Source organism: Hyperolius riggenbachi, chromosome 3, assembly GCF_040937935.1.
Source record: "Hyperolius riggenbachi isolate aHypRig1 chromosome 3, aHypRig1.pri, whole genome shotgun sequence".
NCBI lineage: Eukaryota > Metazoa > Chordata > Amphibia > Anura > Hyperoliidae > Hyperolius > Hyperolius riggenbachi.
In genome coordinates, this window is record NC_090648.1 from 13,551,533 (window position 1) to 13,570,125 (window position 18,593).

Below are 18,593 nucleotides of genomic sequence, written 5' to 3' on the forward strand. Positions count from 1 at the left end.
GTGCTTTTGCTGTTTTATTGCATGCTGCACTTTCGACCTGTGTGTGTCAAAGCAGCAATTTGCACCTGACTAATTGACATTAAAGAGCTTCTGGTGATTTGTATTTGATGACATTCATCAGCTGCCCTTGTGGTGTGCGGAGTGTGGCTGCTCTCAGGAGGTGAGGAGAGCAGGGCACAGCCTTTGGCAAAGGTGTGACATCATTCTATTCAGTGACTGTCAAACCACTTCCCCGTCACACAACTAGGAGGAGAGGCTGCCCAGGACGGACCTCATTCTTCTCACTGATCTCCCTGGCTGCTAGACCTCTACACCTCCCAGGTACTCACAGATCATCTCTCTATTCTGCCTTCTCTGCCTCCAGCCATCCATCCAGCTAGACAACTCATCATCTGCTGCTCATTCAGGGGAGAGTTTGAAAATAGCTGCAATTTTTGGGACCCCAGCAAAAAGTGAGGCTATATTCTTCTCAGCTTTTTAAAGGGAATCTTAACTGAGAGGGATATGGATGTTTCCTTTTGAACAATACCAGTTGCCTAGCAGTCCTGCTGATTTCTGGCTGCAGTAGTGGCTGAATCACACACCTGAAACAAGCATGCAGCTAATCCAGTCTGACTTCAGAGCACCTGATCTGCATGCTTGTTCAGGGGCTGTGGCTAAAAGTACTAGAGATTGGTGTTAGAAAACCAGTCCTCAAGAAAGGATCTCAGTTGATCTGGGAGCTTATTAATAGCTCTCCACCAATATCAACTCGCAAGGGCCCCAAAACTTAAGCACTTGACTTAAACAAAAAAAGGGAAGAAAGAGTTTGAAGAAGCCTCCAGTAGATCCAGAAAAATAGAAAATCTTTATTGTAGATCAGTACACAGCAATCAACTCACGATTAAAAACTTGAGGATCCCCATAGATCGCTTATAATCTAACTATGGAAACTGGCTAATCAATATGTCTTGCTGGCTGCTTGTATGTTCAACCCGCAAAGGACATGTTGTTTAAACAGATGCATCAATCAGTGAACACTTTTTTAATCTGGATATGAGGAAAACTTATTGATAACGGAGTGAACTGTGGTTTGAACTAGTTATTTTTACTTCAGTAACTGGCTTGGAAATCCCATCCAAAAATGTTTCAAGAAAAGTGGGTTAACTCTGTGAATGAGAGCATCTGTCATGTCCTGCGAAGGATTGAGTATTTAAAGTGGCAAACAGCCTTAAATCCTAAAGTGCTGTAGCGCAAGCTTCAACATTGGTGGTGTGATTGAAGTGTAGGACTGGAGGCGTATGAGGGGTGGGTGGGGCCCCCCTGGGATCCTCAAGTTTTTAATTGTGAGTTGATTGATGTCTGTATACTGATCTACAATAAAGATTTTCTATTTTTCTTAAAAGTACTAGACACAGGATTAGCAGGAGAGTCAGGCAACTGGTTTTATTTGCAAAGGAAAAACCAATATCCTTTTCAGTTTAGGTTCCCTTTAAGGAAGCAAAGACAGAAATAGAAAAAAAAAGGAAAGGACATTATTCTTGCACAACTCGGCAACGCAACAATATTGGAGATTCAGACTCTGAGGATAGAAGCGCAAGTTAGAGGATTAAGCGGTAGAATGTGCTCTGATACTTCATTGAAGTTAATGGGTTAATCCAGTACGTTTGTGTGCTCTTGTATTGGATGAAGGTAAGTTGTGCTCACGAAAGCTGGTCAGGGGGTAGTGTTGCCTGTGAATTTTTGCCATTCGTCACTTTCGCATCAAAAATGCTATTTTTGATTTCGAGAAAAAATATTTGCGAAAATACATTTTATTGAGTGAAAAGTGAAAAATCCGCAAAAATGTGAAAATCACAAATTGATTTCAAAACGAAATTTTGATGGCATTTTAACTCGAAAGTCGAATTTCACATTATTTCTGCGAAAATGTATGTGGAAAAAAAAAAAATATTGGCATTTTTGCTTAGGGGTTGGGTACAGCACGGTCAGGTTTGGTCACTGGGTTTTGGCAGTAGCAAAACTGATGCCAGGGTCCAAAGGATGTATCGGTCGCCAAAAGTCCTTATGGGAGCATTCACACTGCAGTATTTGCAATCACAGAAGCTCTGCATGTAGCACTTGGTGAATGTTCGCAAAAAATTGCAGCGAAATATCAGAAAAAAAAATCGCATTTCCTTTTGACTTAAAGTCTGAAACAGCCCTTAGTGCAGATTAGGAGGCTAGTGTTGGGGTACAATAAAGGGTATTTTAGCAGCTGTGTCCATCTCTTTCCTCTCTTCTGATTTGAAATTGTGGACTACCATTGGAGCACGCTGCAGGTAAGCCCAGTGTGGCTGTATCCACCCCTGCTGCATTTCATGCAAGTGCTTTTTTCTCTTCATATTCGCAATTAATAAAATGTATAATGATTTCCAAGACACAAAAGGGGGAGAGAGGCCTGCCCTTGCGATATTGAATATTTATAAGCAGATTGTGTAAGCGGTCATGCATAACCTTGTGCTATGTTGTATAGCCGTGCGCTGCCTCTCTGTCTGTCACCCCTTGTTTACATTGTATGTATCGCTATATATTGTCCAGCGCTGCGTAATATGTTGTCGCTTTATAAATAATATTAATAATGTAAGTAAGCTCTCATATTACATAGAGGTAGTAAAATTGGTCAGTGATTGGCCAATAAGTGTTTACCAGTCTTGAGAATACGATAATCCTAATCCGATTTTAAAGGTTAGATTTCATACTACATGGGTAGTGGTACAATGGGCTAATCATGGGACAATCAAAATTGATTGTGTGTACGCACCTTTAGACAATTGATGGGGACAAAGTGATAACGCCATGACAATATGTGCCTGGATCTCCTGAAGATCGGTAATCCTTTCGCTGACTCTCAGCACTGGCGCCAAATGCAGCTGTGTCAAATGTACATTTACCCCAAAGCAAATGCTTTCACAAATTACTGTTAGCGAAAATGTAAAAGACAAAAAAATTGAAGAAAAAAAAAGAAAAAAGCATCAAGCATACTGTTATTCAGTCTTTCCTTTCCTGGTGACGCGCAGAACTAATGGCTGATATATATTTTCGCCGGCGATTTTTAGAAATGCTTTGCTAATGAAAGTGTATGGAGGAGCGATTATGATTTTTAAAAATAGCAATCTCAGGACATGCAGGATTTTGTGAGCGCTTTTTCTTCAATGCAAAGTATAGGAGCGCAGGGACAGCAGCGACAGCGAGTATAAATCGCCAATGTAAGCGATTTGCATGTGATTTTTTTACAGCGCTGGAAATACCCAGAACCACAGTGCATTTGAATCCACCAAATTGCAAATCCCTAATCGATATCAGACACTCTTTAGAAATCATTACCTTAAATGCTGAAAAATCGCAATTGCGATCGCCTGCAAAGCGCTTACACAAAACACTAGTGAGGCCTGGAACCCACAAGAGCGTTCAGGGAGCGTTTTCGATCCCTAGCACTCTGCCAATGTAAATGGATGGGACTGATTCCACTAGAGTGATTGCGATTAAAGAAATCGCAATTGCAGAACATGCAGCATTTTTAGGAGCAAATAGATTATTTCACCGTGCGCTCCTCTGTCCCATAAAGTTCTCTAAACTGCATAAAACAAGCTAAATGCCTGACAAAAGAGATGCCAAAAAAATAGCTGGATCGCTAACTACCAGACAGGGGGCCTGATTCACAAAGCGGTGCTAACAGCACGCTGGTGAAAAGCCCTTTATCATGCCTAAACTCAGTTTAGGCATGATAAGTTTAGGCATGATAAGTTTAGGCATGATAAGTTTAGGCGTGATAAGTTTAGGCGTGATAAGTTTAGACGTGATAAGTTTAAGCGCCAACTGGGTTAGCACCGCAGTGCACAGCTGATCAAAAGTTTTATGCTAGCAAAGTCTGGTGCACTTCGTATAAAGTTTAATGGCGCTGCTTTGCGTGCGGGACTTTGCAAGCGATCTAAACTTATCTAAACTTATCATGCCTAAACTTATCACACCTAAACTTATCATACCTAAACTTATCACACCTAAACTGGCTTTTCACCAGAGTGGTGCAATGGTTATCATGCCTAAAGTCTCTAACTGGGTTAGCACCGCTTTGTGAATCGAGCCCAGTGTATCTAAGTCAATAATTGTATAGCGCTCAAGAGCCTGCAACAGCAGTTACTAGCATAAATACACCAACCCATTTTAAAATGCAACAGTTACATCCAGAAAGAAATATTTATACATATATGCAAAAGATCTTTAGTTAAAGTCCCATCTCAGCGCAATATAAACAGTTCCATATATAGTCCCTCCTTAAAATCTTCACACACGATATCTTCATTAAAATTCCATAAAACTATGCGCTCACCAGATGCTGTGGCCAGCCAATTTCGATCGGCAGATGCGTTTGTGACACTAGTCAGTATGATCCTAGGATTGCTTGACTCTCCCCAATTTCTTCAATGCTCGGTACATGCAAATAAATGCATAAACATAGTGTGACTCTGTTTTAACAAAGTTTGTATTAACACCACCAGCTAGCCTCCACCAGCACCAGTGAGAGCCTATTGTTAGCTACACACTCAGTGTGCTTGCAAACGACTTCCAACCTGACCTCACCTGATGTCAGTGCTGACCCTTCTACAGAGTACATTCAAAATCGGCGCTGGTAGACTTGGGCGCAGGATACAGCCGGTATGTGGCTTATCCTGCTGCTGCACAAGTCCCGGCCGTGTTAATTTAACTATTTCCCCCTCCAGGCCGCCATTGATGGTGGGGGAATGATATAATTTGGCTTCCAGCGATTGCTGGAGGCCGAATTATTGTGGTTTTTTTTTAAGCAACCTCGGCTCCGTCTTCTGACGCCGCCGACGTTACTCACTGAGCGCTGCAATAGACTGATTCCTATTACAGTCTATGGTGGCGCCGGCTGCGCCCAAAGCTAGCAGCGCTGAAAAGCACGGCTCCGCTTTTTACAGACCAGCTTCAGCGTTTTGATATATATTCAATGGTGGCATCTCAATTCAAATTAGGCCTACCTAGAAGCCCGGGTCCTACGGAGCGAGTGAGACGCTAATCCAGGAGGAGAGACTTTTTTTATATGCATATTAACTTGGAATTTGTGAGTGCACAATTTTAACTTTTATATTAATAAATAAAGACGGAGTAACACTATGTCGAGGCCTGTTTAGTTTCTAGGTAGCCCTAATTTGAACAGAGACGCCACCATTGAATATATACAAAAATGCTGAAGCTGCTCTGTGGAAGGGTCAGCACTGACATCAGGTGAGGTCAGGTTGGAAGTCGTTTGCAAGCACACTGGGTGTGTAGCTAACAATAGGCTCTCACTGGTGCTGGTGGAGGCTAGCTGGTGGTGTTAATACAAACTTTGTTAAACAGTGTCACACTATGTTTATGCATTTATTTGCATGTACCGAGCAGAGCCGGGACAAGGTCCTCCAGCACCCAAGGCTGAGACACCAAAGTGCGCCCCTCCTCTATCCCTCCCACCCCAGCCGTCACACACTGAATACAATAGTATTCAGTGTGTGACGGCTGGGGTGGGAGGCACCCCAGGGCCCCGAACACCTTAATCTCTAGTTATCTGGCTTGTAGTCACTTCCATTTTTCTCCTTTTCTTATTTCTTTCTGCTATACCAAGGGGGCTAATCAGGCTACCTATACCAAGGGGGCTAATCAGGCTACCTGTACCAAGGGGGCTAATCAGGCTACCTATACCAAGGGGGGGGGGGGGGCAATCAGGCTACCTATACCAAGGGGGCTAATCGGGCTACCTATACCAAGGGGGCTAATCAGGCTACCTATACCAAGGGGGGGGGGGGGGCAATCAGGCTACCTATACCAAGGGGGCTAATCGGGCTACCTATACCAAGGGGGCTAATCAGGCTACCTATACCAAGGGGGCTAATCAGGCTACCTATACCAAGGGGGCTAATCAGGCTACCTATACCAAGGGGGGGGGGGGGCAATCAGGCTACCTATACCAAGGGGGCTAATCGGGCTACCTATACCAAGGGGGGCTAATCAGGCTACCTATACCAAGGGGGGCTAATCAGGCTACCTATACCAAGGGGGGCTAATCAGGCTACCTATACCAAGGGGGGCTAATCAGGCTACCTATACCAAGGGGGGCTAATCAGGCTACCTATACCAAGGGGGGCTAATCAGGCTACCTATACCAAGGGGGGCTAATCAGGCTACCTATACCAAGGGGGCTAATCAGGCTACCTGTACCAAGGGGGCTAATCAGGCTACCTGTACCAAGGGGGCTAATCAGGCTACCTATACCAAGGGGGCTAATCAGGCTACCTATACCAAGGGGGGGGGGGGGCAATCAGGCTACCTATACCAAGGGGGCTAATCGGGCTACCTATACCAAGGGGGGCTAATCAGGCTACCTATACCAAGGGGGGCTAATCAGGCTACCTATACCAAGGGGGGCTAATCAGGCTACCTATACCAAGGGGGGCTAATCAGGCTACCTATACCAAGGGGGGCTAATCAGGCTACCTATACCAAGGGGGGCTAATCAGGCTACCTATACCAAGGGGGCTAATCAGGCTACCTATACCAAGGGGGCTAATCAGGCTACCTATACCAAGGGGGGGGGGGGGGGGGGCAATCAGGCTACCTATACCAAGGGGGCTAATCGGGCTACCTATACCAAGGGGGGCTAATCGGGCTACCTATACCAAGGGGGGCTAATCGGGCTACCTATACCAAGGGGGGCTAATCGGACTGCCTATACCAAGGGGGGCTAATCGGACTGCCTATACCAAGGGGGGCTAATCGGACTGCCTATACCAAGGGGGGATTATCGGGCTGCCTATACCAATTGGGGCTAATCGGGCTGCCTATACCAATTGGGGCTAATCGGGCTGCCTATACCAAGGGGGGATAATCGAGCTACCTATAAGAAAGGGGGGCTAATCTGGCTACCTATACCAAGGGGGGCTAATCGGACTACCTATACCACGGGGCTAATCAGGCTACCTATACCAAGGGGGGCTAATCTGGCTACCTATACCAAGGGGGATAATCTGGCTACCTATACTGGGGGGTTAGGATCAGATTGCTTACTCTGAGGAAGGGAGGGGTGAGGTTCTGGCTACTTGAGGCTGTGTTCACATTATAAATCGCCAGTGCTATCGTAAGCGCTGGCGATTTGGTGAGCACTTTTCTAAGCGATTTTTTTGCTCAGCGATTAATTTTTTTTTCACTTCCTGACTGACGTCTTTGAACTCTTTGACCCGGAAATGAATAAATACAATGGGCTTGATTCACAAAGCGGTGCTAACTGTTAGCACTCCTGTGAAAACCCCCTTAGCACGTCTAAACAAGCTTTTCGCGCATAAAACTTTACGCGCGTACTGCACAGAGCGCAGGGCGCACCGCGCGAAGTGCCCATTAAAGCCTATGGGACTTAGCGCGCGTAAAACTTTATGCGCGCAAAGTTAGCGCACGATCTGATTGAGAAATCCGGTGCTAACCTACTTAGCACCCTGGTTAGCGCATCTAAAGACTTTAGACGTGCTAAGTAGGTTAGCACCGCTTTGTGAATCAAGCCCAATGTGTTTATTCATTAAAGCACTCGGAAATCGCAATTCAAATCGATTTTCAAGTGCTTTGCGTTTTCCCTATACTTTCTATTGAACACAAACGCTCAGAAAATGGTGCAAGAGCCGTGTTTGCGGCACAATAGCAAGTGCATTGCTTATGTTAGAACACTCACATTAACCACCATTGCACTAGTGCTTAGCGCTTAAAAAAGGGCAAAATCTCATAGTGTGAGCAAGCCCTTCCAGAGGGCAAATCTGGCTACCCATGGGGGAATCTGGCCATCTATACTGGAAGGGACATGGCTACCTTTACAGCCTCTGGTCCTGAAGGCAGGGCCGGAGCTACCATAGGAAAAAATGGACAATTGCCCCAGGGCCCCAGAGCCTGTAGGGGCCCTCCAAGGTGTCCCTCCCCCATCTTAACTGTTGCTCCCCAGGGACTCTGCAGAGTCTGTTAAGTTGGGAGGTGATTGGGGGGAGGGTTAGCAGCCAGCTCAGGGGCCCAGGAGGGAAATTTGGCTGCAACAAAGGGCCTCTAATGATGCTTTCTGGTTGGGGGGTGTCTGTTGGGGGCCCCCAGGCTAATTTCGCCCTAGGGGCTAATTGTTACTTGAACCAGCCCTGCCTGAAGGACATTGTCCTGGCCCTGTCCTCTGGGCGCCTCTCATGCAGTATTCCCATACATTCACAACCCTTCTTTGGGGGAAGGGTCTTTGGCGCTGATTTGTTTTTAGTGGGAGCGACCACCAAGAGATTGAGTCTTCCTCAACAGCCCGAGTACAGGATGTCTTTTCCCCACATGCGCAGAAAGTGGTTGCAACATTGTAACCCTGGTTTGCAAGCACCCTGTTTTTCCATTTCTCTAATCACCTCTCCGGTCACACACTGCACCATATTGGACTCCAATCCTTCTTTTGTTTTTTTCTCATTGTCAATCGACCAATCCTCCTCGAAGGGTAAAGGTGAAGCATTAGGGAATATCCTGCTTAGCCTGTCTGGTGTCAAATTCCACCTGCAGAAGAACCCTATAATTACATTCTTGACTTTTAGATGCCATTGGGGATTTCTAAATAGACAAAAGGCTCTTTCCCATCAGCTCACCACTGACCAGTTTCATCCGCATCTCCAGCCCAAAGATGAAGCATTGAGGAATATCCTGCTCAGCCTGTCCCGTGTCAAATACCACCTGCTGAAGAACCTAACCTTACATTCTTGACTCTTGAGTTTTGGGTTTATGGATAAACAACAAAAGGCTGTTTCCCAACTGCTCATCACTGACCAGTTTCACCACTTCCATGTAGCATGAGAGCCTACCTACGCAATCTGCTCATAGTATTCAAAACCTGATGACCCTCAAACAAGACAAATAATATTTATATCGCACTTTTCTCCTGGCGGACTCAAAGCGCCAGAGCTGCAGCCACTAGGACGTGCTCTAAAGGCAGTAGCAGTTTTAGGAAATCTTGCCCAAGTATTCCTTACTGAATAGGTGCTGGCTTACTGAACAGGAAGAGCTGAGATTCAAACCCAGGTATCCTGTGTCAGAGCCCCAATACTCTATCCAGCCACTACATGGAAGTGGTAAAATTGGCCAATCTTCGGCCAATCAAAATTGAAAGTGTGTACCAGGCTTAAAGGAGTCATCAGGGGAAAAATTAATAATATAAGTGCTACTTACCAGGGGATTCCTCCAGCCCCATGGTCCCAGCACGTCCCTCGCCGCAGCTGTTCGCCGCAGCTCCGTCCCGGTCCCCGGTAATGACGTCAGGGTGACCTCCAGGTCGGCCTGTACTGCGCCTGCACAAGTGGTGTTGTCAATCACCGCCAAGGGGGCCAGAGCGAACTGCGCAGGTGGTAGTAGTTCTGCGCCTGCGCAGTCTGCTCCAGCCCACATGGCAGTGATTGACAGCACCTCTCGCGCAGGCGCAGTACAGGCCGACATGGAGGTCGCTCTGACGTCATCACCGGGGACCGGGACGGAGCTGCGGAGAACGGCTGATTGCAGAGCTGCGTCGAGGGACATGCTGGAAACATGGGGCTGGAGGAAGCCCCCGGTAAGTAGCACTTATTTGATTCATTTTCCCTGATGACTCCTTTAAGGGGAACCTTAACTGAGAGGAATATGGAAGTTTCCTATTAAACAATACCAGTTGCCTGGCAGTCCTGCTGATCTCTGTGGCTGAATCTAGAGATGAGCCGAAATTTTCGAAATTTCGAACTGCTTTTATTACGAATGCGAAATTTAACATTACGACCCAAATTCGTAATTTCGTAATTAATTTTCAAATCGTAATTTACAATTTCGTAATCGAAATTTCACTCCCGTAATGACGAATTTCGTGTCTCCAACCGAAATTTTACTTTTTCAAGTTTGTAAGGGTTTCTATCCCTCTAGATGCCTAAAATGAATAGCCCTCGCCCTCCTCCTCCTCCTCCCTCTCTCTCTCTCTCTCCAGAGATTTGTAGTATTTCAAAACCATACTCACATTCATGACATGTCCAGGGATCAAACCCAGGCCAACCACATGGAAGACAGCTATGCTCACCACCATACCACCAAACACACACTAAATAGACTGCTAACCTAAATCTTACTTGTAGACAGTCATATGAGACACATGCTGGGTGCAGGGCTTTGTGATTGGACCATGGACCATGCGATAGAGTGAGGTGCAAAAATGAAATCATGCCTAGCAGAGGATGGTTTCACAATGCTAAATGCTAGGCTGGCTGTGGTGCAATTGGTTAGTGCGTCTGGCTGGCAACAGCAAGGTTACAGGTTCGATTCCATCCAGGCATGTCTTTTCCTTTTGCGTTCAACAGTTGTCCAAACAGAGCCAACAGAGCCCCAGATAGCCATGTAGAGTTAGGTCACAGCTAGCCTGGCTGTGGTGCAATTGGTTAGTGTGTCTGGCTGGTAACAGCAAGGTTACAGGTTCGATTCCATCCAGGCATGTCTTTTCCTTTTGCGTTCAACAGTTGTCCAAACAGAGCCAACAGAGCCCCAGATAGCCATGTAGAGTTAGGTCACAGCTAGCCTGGCTGTGGTGCAATTGGTTAGTGTGTCTGGCTGGTAACAGCAAGGTTACAGGTTCGATTCCATCCAGGCATGTCTTTTCCTTTTGAGTTCAACAGTTGTCCAAACACCGAGCACAAAGTTTTGCATGCGTAAAGTTTTACGCACGCAAAATACCCCATGGGGTTCAATGGCGCAGCGCGCGCACGCAAAAGGAAAAGACATGCCTGGATGGAATCAAACCTGTAACCTTGCTGTTACCAGCCAGACACACTAACCAATTGCACCACAGCCAGGCTAGCTGTGACCTAACTCTACATGGCTATCTGGGGCTCTGTTGGCTCTGTTTGGACAACTGTTGAACGCAAAAGGAAAAGACATGCCTGGATGGAATTGAACCTGTAACCTTGCTGTTACCAGCCAGACACACTAACCAATTGCACCACAGCCAGCCTAGCATTTAGCACTGTGAAACCATCCTCTGCTAGGCATGATTTCATTTTTGCACCTCACTCTATCGCATGGTCCAATCACAAAGCCCTGCACCCAGCATGTGTCTCATATGACTGTCTACAAGTAAGATTTAGGTTAGCAGTCTATTTAGTGTGTGTTTGGTGGTATGGTGGTGAGCATAGCTGTCTTCCATGTGGTTGGCCTGGGTTTGATCCCTGGACATGTCATGAATGTGAGTATGGTTTTGAAATACTACAAATCTCTGGAGAGAGAGAGAGAGAGAGAGAGAGAGAGAGAGAGAGAGAGAGAGAGAGAGAGAGAGAGAGAGAGAGAGAGAGAGAGGAGGTTGGTTGGTTGGTTATTCATTCATTTTAGGCATCTAGAGGGATAGAAACCTTTGCAAACTTTAAAATACTAAATTTCGTAATTACGAAAATTTGCGTAATTTGCGAAAATTACGAAATTTCGATTACTGCTAAAATCGTAATTGTAGTAATTTCACGAAATTTCGGAAATTCGTAATTAGGTCATTACGCTCATCTCTAGCTGAATCACACACCTGAAACAAGCATGCAGCTAATCCAGTCTGACTTCAGTCAGAGTACCTGCTATGCATGCTTGTTCAGGGGCTGTGGCTAAAAGTGATCAGCAGGAGAGTCAGGTAACTGGTATTATTTTAAAAGGAAAAATTCATATCCTTCTCAGTTAAGGGCTCACACTGCAGGCGTTCTGGGTTTTTTCAGCTGCGTGCGGTTTTTCAAAACAAAAAATAAAGACAGTCCTCACAAGGATTTAGTTATACACCAACCGACTGGGTGATTGAATTCCAGACACCTCTAGCTGTTGTGTATATTCGCTGGGTCTACAACTAGCTAACATAAATCCCAAGGGGTGAGCAGCACAAACCAACTTGAATGCAATTTTTTGCAAAGCACGCACGCAGCAATGGAGATCCCCAATCTCATCAAGAAATATATAAATACAGAGGGGCTGCAGCACACAACAGGAAAACAGTGACAGGGGCTCTTGGTTACGCTTTAACGCGCTTACGCTCACCAACTGCGCCAAAGTGTCCCCAATCTGGTGAGTCCTACTCTAACCATACAATGCTAGTTTTTTTTAGCAGCAGTCTAGTGGGAATTAATCCAAAAACATAAGAGTCAACTAAATGGGAGAAAAGGAAATTAAAAACACCTCACCTTTCACTAGCTACCAAATGAACTCTCTGAACATGTGCAATGCACTCATTTATATGCTTAAGGCCTCTTTTCCACAGACTGCTGATAGGCAGTGAAATGCCTCTCAAACTCTTAAAACTGCTCACTGCTGCCTGGTAGTAACTGCTCACTGCTGCCTGGTAGTAACTGCTTGTTGCTGCCTGGTAGTAACTGCTTGTTGCTGCCTGGTAACTGCTTGTTGCTGCCTGGTAACTGCTTGTTGCTGCCTGGTAACTGCTTGTTGCTGCCTGGTAACTGCTTGCTGAGCACACAGCTCAACAGTTCGTGGAAAAGAGCGGATAGCACATGTTCAGAGAGTTCATTTGGTAGCTAGTGAAAGGTGAGGTGCTTTTAGGGCTCGTTTCCACTATCGCGAATCCGCATGCGTCCAACGCATGCGGATTCGCACATGGTATGCAAGTGGATGGGCCTGTTTCCACTGTTGCGTTGGTGATGTGCGTTTTTTTCAGCGGTGAAAAAACGCACAAAAGAGCCAACGATTTCGCCTGAGAGTGGAATGCATGCGAATCGCATGCAATGTATTTAATAGGGAAATCGCATGCGTTTTCCCCATGCGTTTTTTGCCGCGAAATAGGTACGATGTAAATTCACACAGGCAGTGACATGGTTAAAATCGCATATACCCTCACCTATGCGAATTCGCATGCGAATTCGCGGCAAAAAACGCATGGGAAATCGCATCCGCATGCTATTTTATCAGCGGTGGAATCCAGGCGATTCCGCACCGCAACAGTGGAAACGAGCCCTTAATTTACTTTTCTCCCATTTAGGGCACGTTTCCACTATAGCGAATCCGCATGCGGGCACTGCATACGGATTCGCATACTTAATGTTAGTGGATGGGGCTGTTTCCACGTGTGCGGCGGCGGCGGCGTTTTTCGGTGCGGGGAAAATCTGCACGACAGGGTCATGCAGATTCGCGTGCGGCAGGAATGCGGGCGAATCGCCGCGAATGTATTTGTCATGCGGATTTCCCCGCGATTTCGCATGCGATTTCGCATGAAAGCCAATGGAACTTAACACAGGCAGTGACATGGTTAAATTCGCATGGCTCCTTGTCATGCGAAATCGCATGCGAAATCGCGGGTAAATCTGCATGCGGAAACGCAGCCGCATGCGATTTCTTCAGCGGTGGAATCCAGGCGATTCCGCACCGCTACAGCGGAAACGAGCCCTAAGTTGACTCTTGGGTTTTTGGATTAGTTCCCACTAGACTGCTGATAAAAAAAAACTAGCATTGTATGGTTAGAGTAGGACTCACCAGATAGGGGACACTTTGGCGTAGTTGGTGAGCTTAAACGCATTAAAGCGTAACCAAGAGCCCCTGTCACTGTTTTTTTTTTTTTTGTGTGTGCTGCAGCACCTCTGTATTTATAACTAGTTAACTACAAAATCATAAAGGAAAAAAAGAAGGTGGATCTAGACCTCATTTATTCCAAAAGTACAAAACTTTATTCACGGACAGCACCAAACTGAATACAAATGAACACACTGATTAAAAAATAGTTTAGAAACCAGTCCAATAGGACTGTCCTGCCTCCCACAAACATCCATACACTGGACTCCACACATCCATCTGCACACAGTGCCGGATGTAAGCCAAGGCCACCTAGGCCATAGCCTAGGGCACCACAGGAGCAAGGGCACCAAAGCTGCAGGCTAAACTGGTGCAGAATTTGCAAGCTTGCAAATACTGTAATGCAGGGAGATCAGGTGAGTACCTGACCGCGGTACTCTGCTGCCAGCGGCCTGTGCAGCGGCCACCTTGCTCTCTGTGCACATTTGCATTGTGGCCGGTGGCTATGGATTTGGGCAGCATTGGAGACAGAGGGGAAGAGGAAGCTTCTGCACTGGAGATGAGCTGAGAAATGACCGACACTGATGGCTGCTGCGGTGTGAAGGCGAGCTGGCTACCTATACTGAAGGTGGAGGGGGTGAGGAGGGATTAAGGGAGTCACCTGGCTACCTATACTGGAGGGAAAGGGGGAGGGGTCATCTGGCTACCTATACTGGAGGGAAAGTGGGAGGGGTCATCTGGCTACCTATATCGATGAGCGGCCTTTCCATGCCAGCTCACGGAGGCTGCCGATCGCGGCTCGCACACGTAATGTAAACACGCAGGGAAAAAATCCCCGCTGTTTACATCAATAAGTAGATTGGTGATCCCCGGCCTCTGATTGGCCGGGGATCACCAATCTACTTATTGATGTAAACAGCGGGGATTTTTTCCCTGCGTGTTTACATTACGTGTGCGAGCCGCGATCGGCAGCCTCCGTGAGCTGGCATGGAAAGGCCGCTCATCGAGCCGCCGTTTCCATGCTATACCACTAACGACCCACCGACGCCTATCGGCGTTAGCTGGTCGTTAAGTGGTTAAAATGTAAATATGAAGGAAAGTGAACCAGGATAGAAAGGACCAGTGTGGTTTGAATTATAAAACAACGTATTTTTCTTATGAAATCTTTATGGTATGCGTGACAAGGGTGTGGCGAGGGCGTGGTCAGGGTTGTGTTGGGGGTGTGGCTTAAATGTCCCTCTTTCTCCTCTCAAAAAATTGGGAAGTATGATGAAGCCTCAGCAGAGTTTATGAGCCATGCATAGCAAGGTGGAGGCTATAGGTATACACAGTTATAGGTATACACCGTTCAATTTCCAAGCGCTGAGTTAGTGTGCAGCACGAAGAGGATACCGGCGGGCTGCGACTACCTAGTTGGGATTGGATGCCCCGTTTTCCACCGACGCAGCTGCCTTGTAAGTCCAGCTAGTACTCGCTGTTATTTCTTGACGGATTCCGCGGTATCGTGTGTAGCAGATGGGGGATCTCCTCCCCTGGAAGGACGTCTTCGTCCCGCGATCCACCCGCCATCCCCGCTGAGGAATCACATGATTCCTCAGCAGGGATCGCGGGCAGGGCCGGATTTGTACTCTTCACCGCCCAAGGCCACTGTCTCCAGCCGCCCCCCCTTCAGTATAGGTAGCGAGTTGACCCCTCCCCCTTCTCTCTATTATAGGTAGCCTGGTTAACCCCCCAGTATAGGTAGCCAGATGACCGCTCCCCCTTCCCTCTAGTATAGATAGCCTGATATATCTCGACCCCCCTTCCCCAGCAGGGGTGCAGCTAAGGTTTTTGTGGCCCCAAGCGGACTGTAGCAAGAGGCCATATCCTGCGCCGCGGCGAAAAATGGGTGTGGCTATCCCGCATAAGTGGGCGTGGCCATGACATGTGGGTGGAGCAGGAGGGCGGATTGGGGCGGGGCTGTTTAAAACATGGATGTTGGGGTGATCGCGCGGCCATGACATTGTATGGGCGAAGCTTAACCGTAGCACAGCAAATATAGGCAACTATGACCATTAAATAATAAATGCAGCAACAGTTACCCCAGACACCAGAAAATAAAAACGCAATTTGGGCCACATTTCAGCAGAAATCAAACGCAATTAGGGCACATTTTCAGCAGAAATCAAACGCAATTAGGGCACATTTTCAGCCGAAATCAAACGCAATTAGGGCACATTTTCAGCAGATATCAAACGCATTTAGGGCACAGTTCAGCAGAAATCAATCGCAATTAGGGCCACATTTTCAGCAGATATCAAACGCAATTAGGGCACAGTTCAGCAGAAATCAATCGCAATTAGGGCCACATTTTCAGCAGATATCAAACGCATTTAGGGCACAGTTCAGCAGAAATCAATCGCAATTAGGGCCACATTTTCAGCAGATATCAAACGCATTTAGGGCACAGTTCAGCAGAAATCAATCGCAATTAGGGCCACATTTTCAGCAGATATCAAACGCATTTAGGGCACAGTTCAGCAGAAATCAATCGCAATTAGGGCCACATTTTCAGCAGATATCAAACGCATTTAGGGCACAGTTCAGCAGAAATCAATCGCAATTAGGGCCACATTTTCAGCAGATATCAAACGCATTTAGGGCACAGTTCAGCAGAAATCAATCGCAATTAGGGCCACATTTTCAGCAGATATCAAACGCATTCAGGGCACAGTTCAGCAGAAATCAATCGCAATTAGGGCCACATTTTCAGCAGATATCAAACGCAATTAGGGCACAGTTCAGCAGAAATCAATCGCAATTAGGGCCACATTTTCAGCAGATATCAAACGCATTTAGGGCACAGTTCAGCAGAAATCAATCGCAATTAGGGCCACATTTTCAGCAGATATCAAACGCATTTAGGGCACAGTTCAGCAGAAATCAATCGCAATTAGGGCCACATTTTCAGCAGATATCAAACGCATTTAGGGCACAGTTCAGCAGAAATCAATCGCAATTAGGGCCACATTTTCAGCAGATATCAAACGCATTTAGGGCACAGTTCAGCAGAAATCAATCGCAATTAGGGCCACATTTTCAGCAGATATCAAACGCATTTAGGGCACAGTTCAGCAGAAATCAATCGCAAATTCGCAATTAGGGCTGCGGCTGCAAAAAGAAAAGAATTTACTCACCTGGCAGGCTGGCACTGGCAGAAGTCTTCTCTCCCTGGTCTCCTCTCCCGGCCGGCTTCTCAGGCGCGCAGTTCCCACGGAGCTCCCTCCCTGGCTTCCTCCTCCAATCTCCCGCGCTGATTCATGCAGGGCTACGGGTCGGGAAGATGGCCACCCGAAGCCCTGTACTGGAGACATAGTCTCCAGAGCAGGGCTTCGGCGGCGGCCATCTTCCTGTAGCCCTGCTCTGCTCTGCCAGCCCGGCGGGGCTGCGGGGAAAAAGTGACGTCACGCCGACGTCACGGAGCCGCCGAGGCCCCTAAGATTGTGAGGCCCCAAGCGACCGCTTGGTTCGCTTTATGCCTCGCGGCGCCCCTGTTCCCCAGTATAGGTAGCCAGAAGACCGCTCCCTCCTTTCTCTCCAGTATAGGTAGCCAGGTGACCCCTCCCCCTTTCTCTCCAGTATAGGTAGCCAGGTGACCCCTCCCACTTTCTCTCCAGTATAGGTAGCCAGATGACCCCTCCCCCTTTCTCTCCAGTATAGGTAGCCAGATGACCCCTCCCCCTTTCTCTCCAGTATAGGTAGCCAGATGACCCCTCCCCCTTTCCCTCCAGTATAGGTAGCCAGATGACCCCTCCTCCTTTCCCTCCAGTATAGGTAGCCAGATGACCCCTCCCCCTTCCCCTCCAGTATAGATAGCCAGGTAACTCCCTTAATCCCTCCCCCCCCCTTCCCCTTTCAGTATAGGTAGCCAGCTCGCCCTCACACCGCAGCAGCCATCAGTGTCGGTCATTTCTCCGCTCATCTCCAGTGCAGAAGCTTCCTCTTCCTTTCCGTCTCCAATGCTGCTCAATTCTATAGCCGCTGGCCACAATGCAAACCTGCACAGAGAGCAAGGTGGCTGCTGCACAGGCATCTAGCAGCAGAGTACCGCGGTCAGGCGCTCGCCTGATCTCCCTGCATTGCAGCATTTGCAAGCTTGCAAATGCTGCACCAGTACAGCCTGCTGCTTGGGTGCCCTTGCTTCTGTGGTGCCCTAGGCCAAGGCCAAGTGGCCTTGGCCCAAATCGGCCCTGATCGCGGGTGGATTCAGTTTGGTGCTGTCCGTGAATAAAGTTCATATAAGAATATATGAGGTCTAGATCCACCTTTTTGTTTCTTTATGCTTTTGTCTATGAGAAGGTTCAAATCAGCGCGATTCGTGCGCGGTGCGGCTAGGAAAGCGGTTTCGGGGCGATTCCGCCTCGATGGAAGGTATAGGAAAATCGGCGAACGTGTACGAAAATAAGGCGATTGAGCTCGCGTTGTTAATAAATACATTGCATTTATTTTTTTCCGGGTCAAAGAGTTCACTTCCTGACTTGCGTCAGCGAGTTAATTACAAAACCGCTCGGAAAAAAATGCTTAGAAAACCGATCAGCACAAAAATGAATCGCCCTCCCAAGTGCCAGGAATCGGGGGGAAAAAATCCAACGCGGACGGAACGCAATGTGAATAAGGCCTAAGAGACAAACACTGGGGATCTGCCAAAAATAAGACATCGATTCCATCTAAGCATGTATGGCCAATACATGCCTAGATGCAATCGATGTCTTATTTTTGGAAGATTTAATCAATTGTGCCTGAAATCTGTTGTTGGACTCAGGGCCGGAGTTGTACTCTTTACTGCCCAAGGCCACTGTCAGGAGCCGCCCTCTCCCCTCCTTCAGTATAGGTAGCCCATTGACCCTTCCCTCCAATATAAGTATCCTAATGACCCCTCCCCTCCCTTTCCTCTAGTATAAAAAGCCAGATGACCCACCCCCCTTCCAGATAGATAGACTTATGACCCTCCCTCCAATATAGATAGCCAGGTGACTCTTCCCTTCCCCCTA

At 47.3% G+C, this 18,593-nt stretch overlaps 1 protein-coding gene across 2 annotated transcripts in view; it reads left to right on the top strand.

Moving 5' to 3' along the window:
- Nucleotides 1-247: 247 nt before the first annotated feature.
- LOC137562488 (beta-1,3-galactosyltransferase 5-like) overlaps nucleotides 248-18,593 on the top strand; it is a 72,731-nt gene continuing 54,385 nt past the window's right edge. The window contains exon 1 of one of the 2 annotated variants that reach the window (XM_068273873.1): nucleotides 248-321. Coding sequence is in view for 1 of the 2 variants with exons in the window: in XM_068273872.1 (XP_068129973.1) it covers nucleotides 1,666-1,671 (6 nt within the window). In the remaining variant the exon portion in view is untranslated. Of the gene's footprint in view, nucleotides 322-1,585; nucleotides 1,672-18,593 lie in introns of those variants that run through there. The other variant, XM_068273872.1, reaches the window with a different exon arrangement.